This window comes from Wasmannia auropunctata, unplaced genomic scaffold (genome assembly GCF_000956235.1).
Source record: "Wasmannia auropunctata unplaced genomic scaffold, wasmannia.A_1.0 LD335737.1, whole genome shotgun sequence".
Lineage (NCBI taxonomy): Eukaryota > Metazoa > Arthropoda > Insecta > Hymenoptera > Formicidae > Wasmannia > Wasmannia auropunctata.
Window position 1 is genome coordinate 924983 of NW_012027153.1, and position 20637 is coordinate 945619.

A 20637-nucleotide genomic window follows, 5' to 3' on the forward strand; every position below is an offset into this window, starting at 1 on the left:
TTCGGGAAGAACGGACGAAGCTTTCCGGAATTAGACTGCGATCCTTGCGAAGCGCACTCGGTAAGAGATAACCGAGATACGATCGTGCAATATCGCCTCGGCCTTCGGTACGCGGGCCTCCCCGCAGTTGGTGGAGCGCGCGAGAAACATTTCGGAAACAATAACAAGATCGCCCCTGCGAAACTTCGCGTCCGCATGCACTGGGAGTTTTCTAATGCGCGAGTTCGCAGATTTCCCCGGAGCCGTCATCGCCTCTTTTTCCGTTTTCGCCCGGCGGCACTCGCGAAATTAACAAGTTTTGCGAGTCAGTTTTCACGGGGCATGTAGCTCTCTCTCTCTCTCGCGCGCGCGCGCGGTGGTATAGTCTCTGGCGAAGATGGAGGGAAACGAATGAAATCGAGATAGTAGCGCAATATCGGCGCGAAAACTCGCGTCGGTTCATTTGCGGGGGTACTTCTTGGCGAATTCAACTCGCAAATAATGAACTCTACTTGTCGTAGAGGGTTTCGGATTTAATGCACTCGTTTCCCAACACGGTCGTACGAACCGGCGTATCGGGAATGTCTGGAATTAAAGAATAAAGTAAATTTATATTTTACATTCCGATAAAAGGTAAACGCTTTTGGGGAGATGGTAGCTCAGTCACGATTCGATACTCTTGATGCCCAGTGTAACCAAATAGCAACGAATTAAAAAAAAAACTTATAAAGTAATTTCAAAAACTTACGTAAAAACTATATTATCAAAAAATTATTGAGCGCTACATGTAAGGAAGGAAATATTTAAATGTCTTTCTCAATATTTAGAAATAATTTGAAAGCAAAAAGGTCACGAGGAACATTAGAACGGCTGAATTCTAACAATAAGTTTGTCTAGAATATCAATTTTGCAAAATGAAAAAAGAGATAAGGATTGTTTGCCAAATATTTTTTCATAATTTGTGTCTTTACAAAAGAGCCATTTTTTTCAATTTTATATTTAAAAAATGATACCAATTCTGTTAATAATAAAAAAATGATTCAAGAAAAGAATATAAATTGTGATGCGTCTTAAAAACTATTTGAATTTATTTGATAACATAATAGATTTAGCCATTCTACTGTTAACAACCCGCGTAGTCGAAAACAACGAAGGATGGCAATCACGGCGCATTGAAATTTTAAAGGATTCGCAGTCGTTAGGAGAGAGAACGCGGGGAAAGAAAAATCGAGGATACCCAACGCTTGTGCAGCCGTGCGTCGATTCAATTCGGTTTGATTTTGTTTATTTATATATTTGTACGTCGTGTCTGTGTATGTGATTATTATTTCGATAATAATTCTTATTCATCTCGGCTATTGGTATTACGTTAATCGGGCGAATCAACGAACGGGAAATCTCGCAGATCCCTCGCGAGCCATTGCACTTGAGTAGCAAAGAATGTGACTTTTTGCAATGCGCAATGCAGAGCGCTTCGTAGCGTTCGGAAATCTAAATATATATGTACGTATGCAGAATCATATACAGATACATGACGCTTACACGCGCCGGTCCATCCATGCATACGCACATAGTGATACATGTGTACATAGTAGGTAGGTTAACAAATTAATTAATTGATTAATTAATTGTATTTTGTATCGCGCAGAAAACCGGTAGAGCAACAAACCGAAGGGAAATATAACTCGCTACTCTTATTTGAATTTCACCGCAACACAATCGCGATTCTTTTTGTATCGCAACAATTCGACAAAAAGACACTATATGTACACATAAATATAGTGTTTTTCTTTTTCTAAATATATCGATTATAAGCAATCGATATTGCAAGCAGCTCGACCGATCGCTCGTTAAACTATAGGTGAAAACTAATTTTGCGCTCGCATCAGAATTTCCAGCCTGGGCGAAATACAAAGAATTATTTCGGCGCGAATTAGCAATACGAAATCTCGGAGGTCTTTTTATCAGTTTTATAATTATACACATCGTACCCTTACCACCCACATTCTACCCCCTCTCCTCCCTCTTTCATCTTTCATCACCATAGTGAGAACGATAGCACCCTCTCTATCCCCTAATCCGAGATAATATATGATCGATTTCACGTATTTACGATTAAGTAAAGGAAACGTTTACGAAAAAGAGTAAGGATATACACAATGTAATGTCGTTTAATTAAATATTGCAGATAGAAATCGGAAATATACGATCGATTTATTAACTAATTACGATTGGTCTTACGGTAAACACTTATTATAATATTTGGTAACATACAATAACGATGATAATTAGTAATCATAACAATACCTATTTGTGATGTACTACGATGACTTGCACTGAGTTCGGGTCACGTGAAATTTATTGATGATGAATTCAAATAAAAGGAATATAATTGAAACTGGAAACGATGCACAGACTGTTTATTGATTCATTACAAGTTCACTTAATGACCAGAAAGTTTGTGTGCTTTGTATGTCTTACCTTAGTACTTCTTGTATTTTCTCGTTATTTATTTTTTTTTTTCGTTGCCTTTGCTCTTTTGGTTGAACGAATTTGCGCGAAGTATGCCCAGAACTGTATATCACTCTTTTTTCCTTTTTCTGTTTGGAGAATATAAACTTTCTTTTGTAGTGTATTCCGCTTGCAAATGAGAAATAGTTTTTCTTGCGTACTCAGAAACAGGACACTCGATCGGAACTGTGTACTAATAATCGGCTATCGGTCAAGTAATCTGCGTATAAACGCCTCTCGCGAGAATATTCCGTTATGTCCATTGCTAATTTTTCCCCCCGTCCATATCGACGATAACGACATCGAAGTTCGCCCATTTCTTTCCGAGATTTCATCCCGTCTGGAACATCTCAACGCCTCCTCACTTCCTTGACTCTTGCACCTGCGAGAAAAAAAAAAGAAGATCGAAAGATCTATGTCTTCCCCGGACGATATGTTATTAATGCTCTTTTGAATTAATTGCTTGCTGCCTGTTTATATATAATGTTATTAATATCGATATATAAACACACGTTTGGATTTTTGCTGTTTAGTATATTAATATTTTTAACCTTGATTGGCCAAAGTTACTTCCGATGAACAATCGCAACGTCGAAACAATTGTATTTTTTTTTTGTTACGTTCTGAGCTTTTTCCTTCGAGATTTCACGTCGTCATCACTTGACTTTTTTTTTTTAATATTTATTTCGCGTATTTGTAAGATGACCGCGTCTCTGCTTCCTTGCCGCGAAAAGCTTGACCAATCAGGGAAGTGTAGAAAGCAATTCGGTAACATTTCACGATATGTAGTAGCGAATGACTTTAGTGAATGAAGAGTAGTGATGTCCATTAATTTCAACTGTTTTTTATTCGATGTTAACGGACTCTTGCTCCATACATATACGCTCACTGGCTCATACCTCATACTCCAAAAAAAAAATACCGGAAAAGCTGATTTTGTGTATACATATCGTTTCTTTTTCACAGGCCGGCACTTAACTAGTGGTCCCTCTGTTCTATTTCCTTTCTTACCGCCAATCAGCGCGACTTTTTTTCTCCCCCCCCCCTTTTCTCACCCCTCCCCCATTCTCTACGAATTTTGTTTTCTCTTGCGTCTCAACGATTTGGTTTCCGTTGTTAGTAGTAACACACGCATACATTTATTTTCGTTGGCCAGCCGACCCCGTCACGCCGATGCCTCGTCGGCGCGCGAACGCCGGCTTTGTTCGCGCGAAAGAAGAGAAACGCATGTTTCCAGCTGGGACTTAACTTTGTTTGGTGATTTGACTCCTGTCGCGTATAAACGAAAAGCGAGAAAAGCCCTCGTCGTCACCGCCGTATTTCGCATGTCCGACCCATGGCAATCGGCGTGCACGGCCAGCCCGGCGTAATTGCACAAAGCTAATGCGCTCTTTACAGCTTTTCGTACAGCTCACGTTGTGTATCTCGGCAATATATAATTTTTTGCGAACTATATATATATATATGTATATATCTATATATACATTTCTATATATACATATGAATTTACAAGTGTGCGATATACCCACATATATATATACATATACATGTGTATCTCATTTTTCAGCGCCAGAGTATACCTTATGATTTCTGTTCTCTTTCGCAATCGCAAACACACATCACTTATTTACTAATTCTATTAATTGTCGTATATACATCAGCAGCGATTTAAGTGTTTACTTTTACAGCTAGGAGGAGGTGCTTTACATTTATGCGATCGCATGCGAATTTTTGATATTTATTGGCGCATTATTCGCATATATATATATTTACATATAACATATATATTTGTATACAACAGACAGTCATCATGTGGACACGTATATAGAGATACCCGTATACACTTTAAAATACGAACACGCAACCGACCCAACACACACCGAGACAGTTATTCATGACACAGTTATTCACGACTTTAAGTTCCCTTTCTTTGACTTTTTTTCTCTCTCTTTCTCTGCAACTGCTGTAGTGTTACGTGTACGCTTGTGCAATATAGCAAGTTTCTTTTCACGTCTTTTATGGCTGATAACAAAGCGATACTTTATATCGAATTTCTCGCAAGGAACGATGCACGCGACGCAACTCGTTTTGTTAATGCCGCTTTTCACACTGCTTTTCTCACGCGTTTTAGAAATATTTTTGATAGAAAATCTTCAGTAAAATACGGATTTACGAATAAAAGTGCGGGAAGCGCGCGCGGGTAACGTAAAATACGTCGCAGTAACCGGCGCACTGCAATTACGCACATATCCCTGTCGGTTATTGGTTACGGATATGTATACACGCGCAGAACGGGTTTTCCATAGTGACGAATTTAATCGTTTGTGCGCGATGGTTCGTTTGAAAGACATTTCAAAGATAATGCCGAATCAATAACGATCGGTCGATCGGTCTCTCTGTCGAGAATTGATTGCAGGAATTACATCAAGAAGGGTAACTGTAACAAATTAAAAAGTTGATTTTAGAGCAATTTAATTTGCAGGATGCAAATAACGCAAGCAAGCGGTGGGAATTTTTCCAGTGTTGAAACTGAAGCTCACCAACTGCTTTCCGTTTACATTAAATGATGAGGAGTAATTAATTAAATCCCGAAGTATTTTGCTGTTATGTATATTTGCCAGTCGTACGATGCCGTTTCTATCGACGGAACGTAAGTTAAACGATAATCATCTTTCGCGACGCGCAACTCCAAGATTTTACTCGTTTCAAACTCTCGTCGCTCTCGTTCGTACGCAACGGCGTATCCCGATGTAATTTTCCACGGGTGAAAATTTACGAGTGTTTACTTGAAATTGATTTTCTCTCTCTCGCGCGCGCGCACGCGGTGCGTGCCACTTGCCAACCGTGTGTCGTTAATTAGGAATTCAAAAGGACCATTCGTCGCACCTGTCTCTCACTTTAGTCGCGGTGTCAACTACACTATCTGTCTCGCAACAATTCGCGATACGGCACACACGTACACACGCACACACGTACACGCACTTACATTTCTCTTTCTCTGTAGCTGCCTGCACAAGCCACTGTATCTTATATCTCTCTGCACGCGGCTCATATGTGTCGTTTGCATATGTATGTATGTATGTATGTGTGCGTGCGTGCGTGCGTGTGTGTGTGTGTACGCGTGCGTGCGTGTCTCTTTCTCTCTCGTTAACCGTTTACTGTCTGCATACGTGTGCGTTTCCTAACGAGCTTACCAGTTTGCCGAAAGCGCGCACTTTAACCCGCGGTTCACATTCGAGCGCCCGAATGCATGCACTCGAATTAACACACTCGAACAAGGCAGGCGCGAAAGTAAAGCAAACATAGCGAGCGGCATTCCGCGCGCGCGCGCGGAAGTGACGCTCGTGATGTGCTATTACGCTCGCTTGTCCCACTGACGCCTGCCGTTGAGCACAAATGTCTCATGTACGAGCGCGCGATGCCCGCGCGATGAAAGTAAATTTATTTGATGAAAAAAAGAAAAGAATTTTCAATCAGGAAGCAACTAACGAACAGTGCTCTTATACGCAACGACGAATAGCGCTTCAACGTGTAGATTTAAAAATCATAATGTGCATGGTACTCTAGAATGCTCTGAGTCTCTTTGTGAGAGAAGTAGAGTCCCGACGTTTCTGCAATGATACCTGGAGATATGATTAGTTGACTGCATCAACAAGTATTTTTTATCGAATTTATTTTACTACAGAATTTTTTTTTTCTATAATAATCTTCGCAATTACATAAATTTTGAGAAGAATCTACCAAGTACCGTTCGAGGTCTTATTCAACTTCTTACTTCTCTCGACGGGAGGTTCGGTAAAAATGCACAGGGAATGGTACGTGATGCATGTGCAGTTTCCTTTAACACATGCGTGTATTAACCCGATTGATAATACACCGGAGGATGCTCGTGGAGGCATTTATTATTACCCCTTGTCCTCCCCGATCGCCATCCTAACCTCCCCCCCCCCCGTGTCCTTCGACCTTATTGGGCGGGGCGAGGGTGCACCGAGTAACGGCGTGCTACGCCTCTTTGACAGATTTGAACACGGTATTTTAGCTCCATTAGTAGAGAGCAGAGTGATCTAATTTCTCCCTTTTCTGGGCGTTGGTAAGCACCAGTCTCTCTCGCTGACGCTAAAATTAGCCCGGTAATACGAGTCAGCCGGCCGCGTCTCGTCGCGGACCCTCCGTCCACTCCCGGCAAAAAGTACACGCGTTCCCGTAGCAGGGGGATGATTCTTATGAGCGTTACGTCAAATACCGTGTGCTGCGTGTATATACCTATATGTCCCCGTGAGCAAATCGTTTTACACCCGTAGCATAAACCATTTTTCACGCTTAAGGTATCCCTTCCATTAAAACAAAGAAGCACACAGAGAAAAATCAATGAAGACGCGATAGAGAACCGAGGATAAAACTTTAAAGCTAATTGTAAGTGTCAAGAAGCATCTAGGGCGCGTACCAACGGCCAGAAAAAGAAAGGAAGAACTACCGATAGGAAGGAATGTCAGGTTGGCTCTTTTTAACGCCTCCCCCGAAACAGACCCGAAGTCCACAAACGGAACGCTCTTTCGCATCACTCGATCCAATTGCTAGCTACACGTTATACTACTCTCTCACTTTCTCATTTCTTTAAATACTCTCTCTCTCTCTCTCTCTCTCTCTCTCTATGTTTCATTCTTTATCCCCCTACCTTTCGTTCAGTTTCTCTCCTCTTTATGCATATTTTATTGCCTCACTGTATACATCCATCTTGTGTAAAAAGAACGACGTAGTCCCGCCTGTACATTTCGCCAGGTTCGGCACGAGCTCTGTGGCTGCCAAACACAAAAGCCTAGCCAGTAGTCTTTATGCGGCCAGGTGTCAACTGTGGATACACGTTATTAAGATTCTAACACTCTTACCTCGTATACATTAATTTCAATTTCGCATCGCAAAAATTAAATTTATAACAGACTATAAATAACCATGAATAGTCGTTTCATAACAATTATTTATTTTATATGTGGTGTAAATCAGTTTTTAGAATCTATTTCGTATAAACGGTACATGTAACGTACAATTTATCCATCTTAGCAACATTTTTTTTCAGAATTTTATTTAAATTGCTTTTAAAGTAAACTGTTGAACTAATTTATATACAAGCTCACGCGATGAATAAGAATGCGCGACGATGTAAAGGATCTTGTTTGCTTAATAAATTAACGCCCCGTGCCATGTATAGTTAATCCGCGACAAGAGGATTTTTTTTTTTTACAGAGAGAGACCATGGTACTTTTAAGAGCGCCGTAAAATTACAATGTAGTGGCGCTTTGAAGTTGTTTACTTTACCAGCCAGTCATTAATTGACTTTTTGCGTGTTTGCATGTTCCACAACGTGTATCCACGGCCAATGCTCGTCCTCGCCAAAGTAGAAAAATCCCACTCCGTAACGCGCCAATGTTCCTCAGTGTATATCTGCTATTCATAAAAATCTCAACTTCCTATTCAATATCGGCTACTGTCTCCTATTCGAGTCAGTCCGGAATTCCTTTCATACGACTCTTCGCGAAGATCTTATTTCCCGTCAAGTGCATCGTACGCCATATTGATAAGAAAATTCACATCGGTCGCAACACTGGCGATAGCTCTACAACGTATATTTTGTTGCTTCCGAATTATTATAATTTAATGCACATATTTCTGTGAACATGACTACAATTTATAAAATACATGTTACGGACATTTGACCTTTAGATATTTTCGTTTATATTTCGAGCTATCTCGAATAAAAACCTATTTTTTTATCCACCGTTTAATACATGCAGTATGAAAAGAGCGTAGAAAATTGAAATGTTGTTATTAATACAGGAACACATTTAGAAAACACAAGGTTCTTTCGAAGATCTAATTAATGAGACATTCGCATTGTATGATATCACGATGTCACTATACTATATGTCATCGTTCTTTCATCACTAAGAGACAACCAAGAGATCATCCGTTTCACTATTTTCTTTCTCCCTCTGTATGTATCCATCTGTCTTATCCTCTCTAGCTCCAAGCAACCGTCGAACAGTGTGACATGCGATCGTAATCGGAGGAGAACCAGCGACCGTTTGAACAATCGCCTCACCCATTATCCTGAGCTGATCTTCCCTCCCTCAACGTACGACACCCTCTCTCTCTTTCTCTCTCTCTGTCTCTCTCTCTCTCTCTCTGTCTGACTTTTGTGCCCCCGACCCTGCCAAGCCAGCCAGCCCCCCAGCCTATAGCCCCCAAAACCCCCTTTGCCCACATAGATAGAGTGCCATGCCATGCGTGTTCGCTCTTGCTGTAGGTATGTCGCGAGTTTCAACGCGGGGCGTGCAAACGCGGCGAGACGGAGTGCCGGTTTGCGCACCCCCTCGAGACGGTGCAGGCGAACGAGGACGGCTCTGTGACGGTCTGCATGGACGCTGTCAAGGGCCGATGCAATCGGGACCCCTGCCGCTATTTCCACCCCCCTCTGCACCTTCAAGCCCACATTAAGGCCGCACAATCTCGGGCTAGCATTGCGGTAATGCATTCTCTCTCTCTCTCTCTCTCTCTCTCTCTCTATCTCTCTTTTCTCTCTTTTTCTTTTTCTTTTTACCTCTTTCTTTTTTTACTACTTTCAGTTCTCACATTTTCTTCCTTATTCTTGATATATTAACTTTCACGACTATTTCTTTTTTTGTTGCTCCCGATTCTTGTTTATTTCTCTCACTTTTTGTTTGCGCTTTTGTTCTGTCCTTTCCAAATATTTTCTCCTAATCTGACGACTGGTTTGAGTACCTCGTCCAGCGTTTCCCTCTTTATGATGGTAACGAAGTCCACATTATCTTACCCCTCACATCCTCTTTAAGCGACACAGAGGATTTCCTTCTTATTTTTTCTTCATCACACATCCAAACTGTCCGTTTCTGTTTTCATTTCTCCTTCTTAATTGTCGGTGAATTGCGACAGAAACTTAATTTTATTATTGAAATAGAATGTGGCGTAACAAAAAAAGCGAGATATCAATTTAATATAATCCAGGAAAATATTTCGTGATGTTGCATGGTTCCTGGCGTCAAAACACCGACACCATATTCTGTGTCAGCGATTGTCCCATTAAACAAAATATCCGTATGAATATAAATGATTTTATAAAAGCTGCTAGTTTTTATGACAGAATTTATTTTGCGAAAATGTTGACAGGGAAATGTTATTTAGATTCACACATTATATGTTGACGGAGGAAAAAAAATGAAAATATAGTATGTATGAAAAAGCGCCGTTTTCATGAAATTATTTTTTTACTTGGTACAGCTCTGTTACGACACTAAATATTTGTAAAAATCCTTCGTGTTAATGGGTCAACCGAGAACACTAATAATCTTTTTCCCTTTCTACTTTCTTCTTTTTCTGCCTCTCTGCCTCTTTCCAGCCTCGACCTCGCAGATCGTTCCATGTGGCGTGTGCTTCATGCAAGTGTGTCGTCTCTTTTTTAATTTTTTTTTTTAATTGTCTCTCCGCTGAAAATTGGTCTATGTCAAAAAGGATAAAGTAGCGCCCGATGCTCTATCCTTTTCACTGTTGGGCTGCGATAATAAAGTACAGTGGTGTTGATGTCGCTTGTCGTGAAGGGAAAGTGACGGAGACGTGTATCGCGGTTTCACTGTTGTTGCAATGCATCTCTATCATTAAGAAGAGTTATTTGTCAAATCTCTCAAACCATAAAGTGCGTGGATATTTCGTGACTCAAATTGATGTAATGGATTATATCTCATTATCTCATTTCAAAGAATATATTAATTAAAGTAAATTTCAATGTTGTGTCGCGTGTGTGAAACGTGATTTAAAAGCGTTTCACATCGATTTATATCGTACCTGAAAGATACATTATTATTGGTTATTGGAGAGGGATAAATTAATTTAAATAAATTATCAAATATGTTTCATACCGCATAATCTTATTATCTCATTATTTGCGTTTGGTTAAATTTTGTATAGAATATTACGTTACATTAAATTTATTTATCTTCAATATTTCAAACGAGAACACGTCACTGATTGAGTTTGCAGTCACAAGTATTCCGCACTTTAAGAAATAGTCTTAAAGGAAAATTCTAAATGCTAAAAAAAAAAGGAGAATACATCGCGCTTTTGCCTAACAAGCTTGGGAAAAAAATTGCTCCACTTTTTTTCTTTTTCTTTTTCATTCGTATATAATTTCTTGATCGCTTTGGCTCCATTTATACACTCACATCGTTGATCTCTACTTTCTTTCTATCTCCCGTATATCGCTTGATTATCAGTATACGATTATATCACGGTATCCCACTGTACTTTTTTCTATCAAGAAATACGCCTGAACGAACGAAAATTCAAAAGTTTGGAGAAATCGGACGGATAGAGGACAATATCGATACGCTTCTCGCGATACTCTCGGAAAGTCTTTTGTGCAAGGCCGAGGATGTCGCCCGCGGAGAACAAAAGACTCGAAGTGCACGCATGTTCCCTTCGACCGCACATTGTTCCCTCTTCGTTTCTCAACCCCTTGTTTTCTTCCTATCTCATTTCTCCTTTATCCCCGAAACCGTAGTCCCTTTTCTCTTACTCTGTCTCTCAGCCTCACAATCTCTCTATCTCTCTATCTCTCTCTTTTCTTTCATGTTTATCATCACCCTTCCTCTTTCAGTTTCCTAGTTTTGCGTCAAAGGAAGCTTTTCGTTGCTGCGCTGCTTTTCGCCAATCTACGTCGAGTATGTATACGCCGTCGGTCTTCTCCCTTGATAGCAATAACCCCTTTACGTGCTTCACACGCCATTGAACACGTATCGAGTTCTACATAATGCTGATCTATGTCACGGATATTTATACACACGACGCGACGTCACGTCGCGCGCGAAAGCAGATTAAGACGAAGCAATAATATTGGCCAATTGTTGCGCAGTGCTAGAATTATATGATAGTTGTCCTAGGAGTACGATGAACCTCTCGTGTCATTTAAATAACGTCTGTCATGCAAATATTACATGTGGGTTGTTAATTAAACTTAACTGAAAGACGTTACGGTACTATAAAATGATCGTGACATGTGACATTATTATATGAATCAATCAGTTTTTTTCTTACTTATATACAATCCATAACAATGCATTTACATCTGTCAATTTACATTTTAGTTTTATGGAAAAAGAGCGTGACATCGTCTCCTATGTAACTACCATAGTGATATTTATCTCGACATCTTTTTCCCTTACCTCTGAATTTAATCCCGATTGTTTCCCGATCTTCTTACAGTGCAATTATTTTCTTTTATTACCACTTGATTTTTTCCCAACGATCGTATAGTTCTCGTCCCATGTTTGTCGCTTTTGTGTTCGTCCATATTTTACATCTCCTGTATGATGTTCAGCCGTTTCTGTAGTGTGTAGTGAGTAGTACACGAGGCAAAATTCTTGTTAACATCACCAAAACACCACTGTTCTATTTCTCTCTTTCTAGCAGCCTATCGCAGCTATCCAGGTGCAAAGAACTAGTTGCAATACACCAATCACCTGTTCGGTACTTAGGTCATAATAATTACAGATACTTTTGCAGCTATGTGCACGTTCCATTTCCTTCCGACATAAAAGACATTACCATTAAAAATTTGTTTTTTCCCATTATTGGTAAATTGATATTTCGCGCGCCTCTCGAAGTTAACACGTGAACACATATATTATTAATACATTATAATATGTTAAATTAGATAATTTAACTAGATAATCTTATACAAAATGAATCATATGAAATTATATAATTGATGAGAGGTCTTATTGAATAATGTTTAATGAATATATTAATATTTATACAATATTCATATACGATGTATAATTTATATGTGCTTTGCCAATCGAGGCGTTTTCGGATTCACTGGACTTGAAGTGATGAAAAAAAAATGGAAATGGAAATGGAACGTGATCACGTTTCTTGTAAATAAGATGTAGTTGAGAAAAGATATCTCTTACGAATGACACGTACACCACCCTGCTGACAAGCTGTGCTGCACGAAACCCGGCTATCAACCCCGCTGCTGTTTTTGCTGCCCCACACAAAAACGCTACACTAAGAGTCCCCCCGAAAGATATGTCTATATACATAGAAGACAGTGAAAAAAAAAACAGTAGAAGGAACGAACAGATACGACGGGTTTGTTGGGAGGTGTGTGGGCCAGGCGATAACAATGTCTTTGTCCACTTCCGTTGTCAAATCTGTCTCTTAATTCTCGCAATCGCGTGCGACAATCGCGATAATGTTAGCGTCAAGCACGAGAGGATCGTGTGTAATAATCGCAGTCACGGAATGACGCGAGGAATTGTGTTAGCGGCGTACTCGCTCTCTCGCGATTTCGTTCATTGAGCAGGATCTAAATTAGGAGATCGTTCCTCCGTCGTTGTCCTTCGACCGCTCTTGACCTGGAAAAGTCGTACACGGTGGGTCGAGCAAACGTCTCTTTCGTTGCCATTTGTTATCCTTATTATTATTTTAATTAAATTAGATTAATCGCAATCCTGAAAATTGGATCGGAGATTAACGATTTGATTTAAAGAGCTCGTTTCGGTTAAACGAACGGATAATCGATTGGATCAGGAGTTATTTTTGCAAACGTGTTTTGGTGCGAAGTGCGACTTGGACGGCGGCCGTCCCGAAGTCATTACGTACTTGTAAACAGCGCGGGGTGGACATACCCCGTTTCCTGCAGACTCAATCATCGTGTTTTCGATCCGAAAAAACTTGTCTCCGGGACACGATCGTGTTCATTATTCGGCAGATAAAAAAAGTCAGAAAAGTAACGGCTAGAGAAAAAAGAAAGTACAAGCAGGAGTAAAAGAGAGAGAAAGAGCGAGAAAGACTTTCAGCGACGTCGCGCGGAAGACCTGCAGCCACACCCGGACACAATGGAGGAAAAGTCTCACATGGATGATTGCGGCAGACCAGCTTGTTGGCAGGGAAGTCTCATTCTCTAAAAGTGGTTTTCAATTTCCCAAGGGTGCATACCGCGTACCGACGGAATCACCTCCGTCCGAATTTGCCTCGGGGGTTACGGACCAACGTGGATCTCTTAGAAAACGAAACACGATCACGGGGGGGGAGGGGGGGAAATGTTTGTTTTACCAGTTCTCTCCGCTTTATTTCCCTTTTCAGATGGCCCGTCGATGGCTCGATGTCTCGCGAGAAAATTTAAATCGCAGATGTTGTTTTTAATTTTTTAATTTCATATAAAATTTCCATAAACAACTTTTAAAGGAAATGAAATTGATAAAACAGAGATTTAAAAGAGAAGCATTATTTATCTACATACATTATGCTTGCTAAAATTTAATAATGCGATCGTTACCTGAATAATAATTGACTTACATTTTATCGGAGAAACTCATACGATAAAAAATTTTCCGTCACTGATACAAATATTGTTTGCACGCTCGATAGCTTGGAAATTCTTTCGATACGAAATGTTTTAAATTAATAACGTTTAAATTACGATATGACGAGGTTCTCAATTGAATTTTGTAATTGGCCTCAATATGTGTGTTGTCTATACTAATAACATCGCCAACGAGGGCCACGCTGAACCGCATCGTCGCGACGTGATGCACTCTTCGGAATTGGTATGCCATACCTGAATGTTTACCAAGTGTACGACACGACAGTTCCCAAGCACGTAAGAGTGCAGATCTATCACCGTAACCGCATCCGACACGTGCGAGCTACACAAGCTCGCGCACATTCTCGATCTGTACAGAACAAAATCATTGTCGCACATGTAAATATATACACGCGCATGCACATACCGTCACACGTACACATACACACATATACATGTACATATATATAAAACATCCACACATTACACGGACATATACCAGAGATACAATCACGACACACCGTTATCCTGTTCCTTAAAGAAGATGCCGACGACAACAGCGAGCTTCTTGAGCAAGAAGACTTGAACAAGAGAACCCCGTACACTTGGATGCTCGCGAGATTGTAAATTAACTGACGAAACTAAAATCAATGTCTCTTTCGTAAATTTTTCAGGTATTGTAAAGATAGAAAGTACGAGAAGTACGAGGGTCCTAAGAAACGACCCTCCTCTCTTTTGTTTCACTCACAGTCTCTTGCACGCATTTCTCTGTAACTTTTCCTACTTCCTTACAATATATGTATATATGTATAATTTTGTCTCTTTCTTTCTCTCTCTCTCTCTCTTTCTCTCTCGATCGCCCTCTCCATTTCGCAAGGGAGGCGCCGAAAGGGAAGAGCGAATGGTGGCTGGACGCTGATGCAAAGCGGGAGAGAAAAGTGGAGCGAGAAGCCAAAGAGTCATATTCACATATGTGTATGTGTGTGTGTATATATATATATCTTGTTTATGAATGTCCACACGCAAATATATAGATTATGAGAGAGGCAGAAAACGTAAAAACTAATCAACTTCGAGAGAGTGCCTCGATTATTGCAGGTGTTGCAGCAGTCAGAAACGCCAGCCGAAAGCCCGATGTCGACGGACGATGAAGTGGGACCGGTTCTCTTTCGTAACCACGCGTCCCTTTGTCTACGTGCCCGTCCCTACGCTCGATGTTCGATTCTGATTTTCCAATATTGTTAAAATTTGCGCTTTTCTTTTAGTCACCATAGATATCGTGCTCCGCCACATAGACGTTATTCTCTGTCTGTCTCTCTCCTTAATATCGATCATAATAACGAATTAGTGCCAGTTAGCCTGCAGATTGACGCTGACGCCAGCTACGTCCGTTGGTCCTACCTAACGTGCTATGATTATTATTATTATTATTATTATTATTATTGATTATCGTTATTATTATTATTATTATTATCAGCAGCGTTATTATATTATTATTGCCATTATTATTAATCGGTGATGTTTATTCACGTTTGTCTCGTAGGAACTTGCCTTCTGCGAGTCATCGCGTTGCTACATATATTTCAAAAGAGTAACGCGGTGGAAGGCCGATAAACGCGGTATCGGAAACAAGTCAAAATATGTTATTCACTTACGCATGCATCAAACAAGTTTTCGACTTGCCGATGATTGAAAGCCCATCGTGTTTTGATACAAAGTTTTATGTACTGAAAAACGGATATTACGAAGAAAAATATCTTTTTTTCCAGGACAATATAAATGGTTAATCGGATTCGTCGTCACAGCCGCGTTTATCGGACGAAGAAGGTTGCGATCGCGCGTCGGATTCGCGTTCTGCTCGCGGAAGTTTTGATTTTATTCGAGAAGATATCTGGATCGCGCATAAAAATTCTGCATCTGGTTATATTTCCTTCTTTTATACCTTTTATCTTTGCTACCTTTGAAATTCGTTCGAACGCTCGTGTTTTGCTTTGAAGAAAACGAGTGGAAAATTAAAACGATAAAGAAGAGGACGATAACGGTACGATAAAAGACGAACGGGCATGATAAACGGGGGAGCAGTTACGTAAGTTCGGGGTGCACATGCGGGTAACTCGAGCGGTGGATCTAATATACGCGGTCGGGTGTTACGCACTGGCGGACGTATCGTCTTACGCGCGATCGCACGAGCTCACGCAAAAATGTTGTAAATCCCGTGCGTGTATGCGTGTGGCGCGTGTGTGCGTTTCGACTCACGCGGGACGACGAGAGAGAGAGTAGTCTGATAAGCGCGACACGCGACGGGGCCACGTGTAAAACTCCGCGAACGCGTGCGCTCGTACGTGGACATGCCTACACGCATACACGCACGCGTAAGAGTATGTGTTCTTTCTTTGTTTTTTTTTTACATTAAGACAAAAAGAATTATATCGCGACTGTCGTTTCTTGCCTTAGCCTCAACTGGTCTGTTTTTCTTTTTTTGATTTTTATCTTGCCCTCTTCCGCCTGACGATGCTTCTACATGCTTGCTGACAATACCTTCGTGCGCTTCGCTACCTGCCAATTAACGCCTGCGAAAATATTGCCCGACCAAAAAACTCGGAAAAAAAAACTGTACCAACACAAATAATAAAAACCAACGTAAATAATACGCACGATCGACCGATGCCCACCGCACGCATGTGCCGAACACACGGAAACATGTATACGCCACCATCGCTACGACCGCCGCAACGATACAACAAAATATGTATAAATATGCTAACACACGAAAAACGAAAAATGTCTCGATTGGGGAAATGTCTCGGGAATGCCGAAACGGAAACGGATGTGGTCGACGCACGGCGACGCACGGAAAAACTGTATGCGGCTGTAAAAACCTGAAATCTGTGTACACGTATAAAAATGTCAAAAACAAAAAAAACCGTGAAATCGGAAAAAATCGAACGAACGTGTGAAAATGAAAACGAAAAAAAAAAAAAATATAATAAATACGGAACGAAACGATACGAAAAAACGCAGACGGCGACGATGCCGACGAACGTGACGGGAATGGGTACGTTGGCTGGCGGAGTATCAGGAGTGCCGGCAACTGCGATGCCCGGAGGACTTCAGAGCGCCAGTATGGCGAGCATCGAGCTCGGCAAGAAGCGGATGCGCGACTCCAACGATGATCTGCTAATGGTACCACGGCTTATGCATGGAGTACACTTTCCTTTTTTTCGTAGCCTGGACTCTGGTAAAATGGCCTCGATGTCACGCAACGATTCTCGCGAGAACGTGTGTATATCTTGTATATATTTTTTTCAAAATTTTCTATACCTTGATAGAAAAGAAAATCCAGTGCCAGCAAGAAGTTAACTGATAGATTCACAAGAAGATATTTTAATGATATTTTCACAATACTTATTATGACGTCAAGTGTTGGCTACATTTACATCACTAATTGGCTTTATCGAGTCGCGGTGTTGACAGATCTTCTTTTTAATGCAGGATGCGAGAAATTAATCGCTGGTAGTCACATAATCTCATGCTAATCTCGTAGAATTTCGAACTGGTGTTTGCCCGTACTTGTTCATACTTGCTTACGCTCGATTGCAGAAACTTTGCAAACGGACAGGTTTAAGCGGACGTTCTCCGTCGTAAATGTAATCGACTTCGCTCTACACCGATCTCTCTATAACGCTACGAGCTACGTCGCGTCGCGGAGTTTGCGTCGCGGTGTAAAGTTCGGGCGACCGCGACGAGACGGTTCCAGGCCATTTTCCGGAGATCCCACGTAGTCGTATCTTTAAGTTATGAGTACAGTTATTGCGATTGTGAATACACTGCCGAGCGCGCTTAGAGCTCTAGCTCCTGTCTTCCATTTTTTTTTCATTTCTAACAAGAGTCCCGGCTGTTTCTCTATCAAACGGAAGAAGAAAAAAAAAAGCGGAAACGTTTCGGCGAAACCTTGCAGCCGACGCGTGTAAGCCTAACGATACGAGACGTCGCGTTTGTGCTCTTCCCCCTCCCGCCCTAAGCACGGTGTTGTGATTGAAGTGTACATATTGGAATATCAATAACGTCACACACGGCGCCATAACTGAAACCTCTATGAGCCTAGCGACGCCACGTATGGCGTCATTATTGAAACCCCTCTAACGCCGGGTACTATCACGAGAATATTACCGTAGAAACCTTTACGATACCGACGGCGTCACGTACGGCGTCACGATTGAAACCTTTGTGATGCTACGTGAACCGCAAATAATCGCGTCACGCGAAAAAGACGAATTTGCTTGAAAAGAATCCTATAATATTAACGAAACGTCACGTATGGCTTTACGAGGGTAAAATCGCTTTATGAGTTATGGTGATTTTCTCGATCTTACAAAACTTACTTGGTACTGTGGGCGCGAAAGAATTTGCAAGATATGTATTCATCCACCGTGACCATTTATATCGCACCGAACCGTTTGTTCTCGTATCGTTCTCGGGTTGTACACGATATCGCATTGGCTTCTAAATAAAAAAAAAACGCGTTAAAAAATTCTAGAGACTCTATCTTTTTTTTCTCTTGGTTTCGCTTTCCACTGTCGTTCGTTGCAATGTTGTTCGTACCAGAGCTTACGCCTCGTAATGTATTTATAGATCGCTTACTACTTTTTTTTCGATCGTTAGCCACGCACTATCACGAATATGGAAGAAATCTTTCTCTCTCTTTCTCTCTCTCTCTATGAAGGGAATGCGCAAAGTGCATATTCCATCAAAGTCGCGTCCATGCAGTGGCACATTAAGCGTGGCTAGCGAGTACCGTATATGATTTAACATACATTTACCCCTTGGCGATTCCCCGGCCAATGAAATTAGCGGATCCACGATCGCGTGAAAGGAGTGCATTTTTCACCACGATTGTCATCCGCTCGTTGGTTGCGCTTACATTTCGAGACACGCACGCATTGTTGAGACACTTGAGAAAAATTCGAATTAGGTGGCAAATGATATATGCTTCAAAATATGTACATCTATCTTTAATCCTTTAAAGTTTGACAAAAATTAATGTAGCCGCGATATGCGATATCTTTCCTTATCACATTTTATACGAGCGTGTAAATAGTGGCTTTCTTGTTATAGTAGTATGCTCTTTATATCGTGAATAATTGATTACTTGTTTTAATGAAATATTCTTTTATTTATCCAAGGCGCTTAACCGCCAGAGTTACGTTGGCAATTGAAGAAAATTGTAACAACTGTGTGATTCGTAATTGAAAATATTAACAATCGAAAAATCTTGAAAGGATTAAAGAACTGGAGATTTCTCAACGTTAAAAGATTAATAAAGCGGAAAAGAGCTCTTGTGAATGCAAAGGCCGCAAATATTGATTATACGGAAGTGCGCGCGTGCCTCGATGCGAGCTCGGTAAGGAAACCGTCGACTCTAATCTCCGTACGTCAGGACCCCCTCACGAAACGAAACGGAAAAGAGAGTAAAAGGGGGCGAGTCGTGAGGCCCTAATGGTGCCTCGCACTTTCGCGGTATGCCATCGAATCCTGCATACCGCGTTGTGTGCTGCGGAGCGTTAGATCTCTGTGTAAATTCTGAGCTTGCGCCGATGATGCATGTTGTGCTTAAGCGACTACCGAGGTGATGGTGGACGTAAAACGTCATCCCCTCGACGCTCTCTGGACGATGACCGAAGTTTTGGCAATTCTTGTCGCGGAGGATCGTCGAGCGGACCCTCATCGCCGCGACACGCGTTTCGAGACATCGAGATTCGCCGTCCGCGTGACGGCTTCCCCTTGTCCTCGTTAGAGTCACGTCGAGTCTGCTAAAGAGCACTGTAGACCGCTTACATACACTCGCTACTTTTTTTAATACTACCCTTTCTTTTACTTCTGTCTTTATATACATATTATATATATCACGTACATATCTCGCTCTTTCTCTCTATCTCTCCGTCGCTAATACTGTCAATCAGCATCTGAAGCGCGATCGACAGATTCGTTCGGGTTTGAAACGTAATTTTATCCATGTGCAACTTTCTAACTCCGAGCGCCAGGACGAAAATGGATTTTCGCTGTACAAATAGAGGCTTCCTTCAGAAAGCGTGCATAACTTCTCGGTATTTTTGGTACGCGAGTTTTCAATACGCGAAGAGAAAGAAGGAGTGCCTGCATAGAATCCATATAAATTCATAAGAATGCAAACTCTTGTTGCAAAAATGTATCAATATTTCAGAACAGAAATTTTGAAACGCGATAACGTCGAGGTAGCCGAATGTGAATGGATTTTCGCTGTACGCATACAAGATGTATTATAAGATATGGGAATTACGGATTTTCTTTGTGAATTTGAAGCCGAAAGTTTTCTGATTGTAGTGCAAAAGAACAAGAGGAAATCTCTTTCTCTTTTTTTTTTAGCAAATTTGAAATGAATTTCATTATTACTTAATTTATACGTAAATCCATTAAATAGAAATTTATGGTCAATTTTTAAAAGTTGCAATAACATTAAATTTTGATTAGCGCGTAGCTGGCTCGAAATTTATTAAAAGAAATAACGCTATTATAATTCCCTTTCTAAAGCGTGTTAGTTCTAAAGCGCCTTTGTTTTACGGTATTTTTAATACATGTTCGGAAAAACCAAAAATTCGATGAAAACTTTTGTTACAACGATATATCGAATTTTTCTTTTTTTCTATATATTTTCGGAAGACTTGGTAGGCAACAACGCTCGATACGAATGACAAACAGCTGAAAGGCACGTTGCGTGATAGCCGGTTGCACAT

The 20637-nt window shown here is 40.9% G+C and overlaps 1 protein-coding gene across 3 annotated transcripts in view; it reads left to right on the forward strand.

Moving 5' to 3' along the window:
* The window catches only part of LOC105456194 (mediator of RNA polymerase II transcription subunit 12-like), a 348613-nt gene that overhangs the window by 324017 nt on the left and 3959 nt on the right, over nt 1-20637 (forward strand). For all 3 annotated transcript variants that reach the window (XM_011700056.1, XM_011700057.1, XM_011700055.1), the window contains one exon: nt 16889-17050. In XM_011700056.1, coding sequence (XP_011698358.1) covers nt 16889-17050 — 162 coding nt within the window. The remainder of the gene's footprint in view (nt 1-16888; nt 17051-20637) is intronic.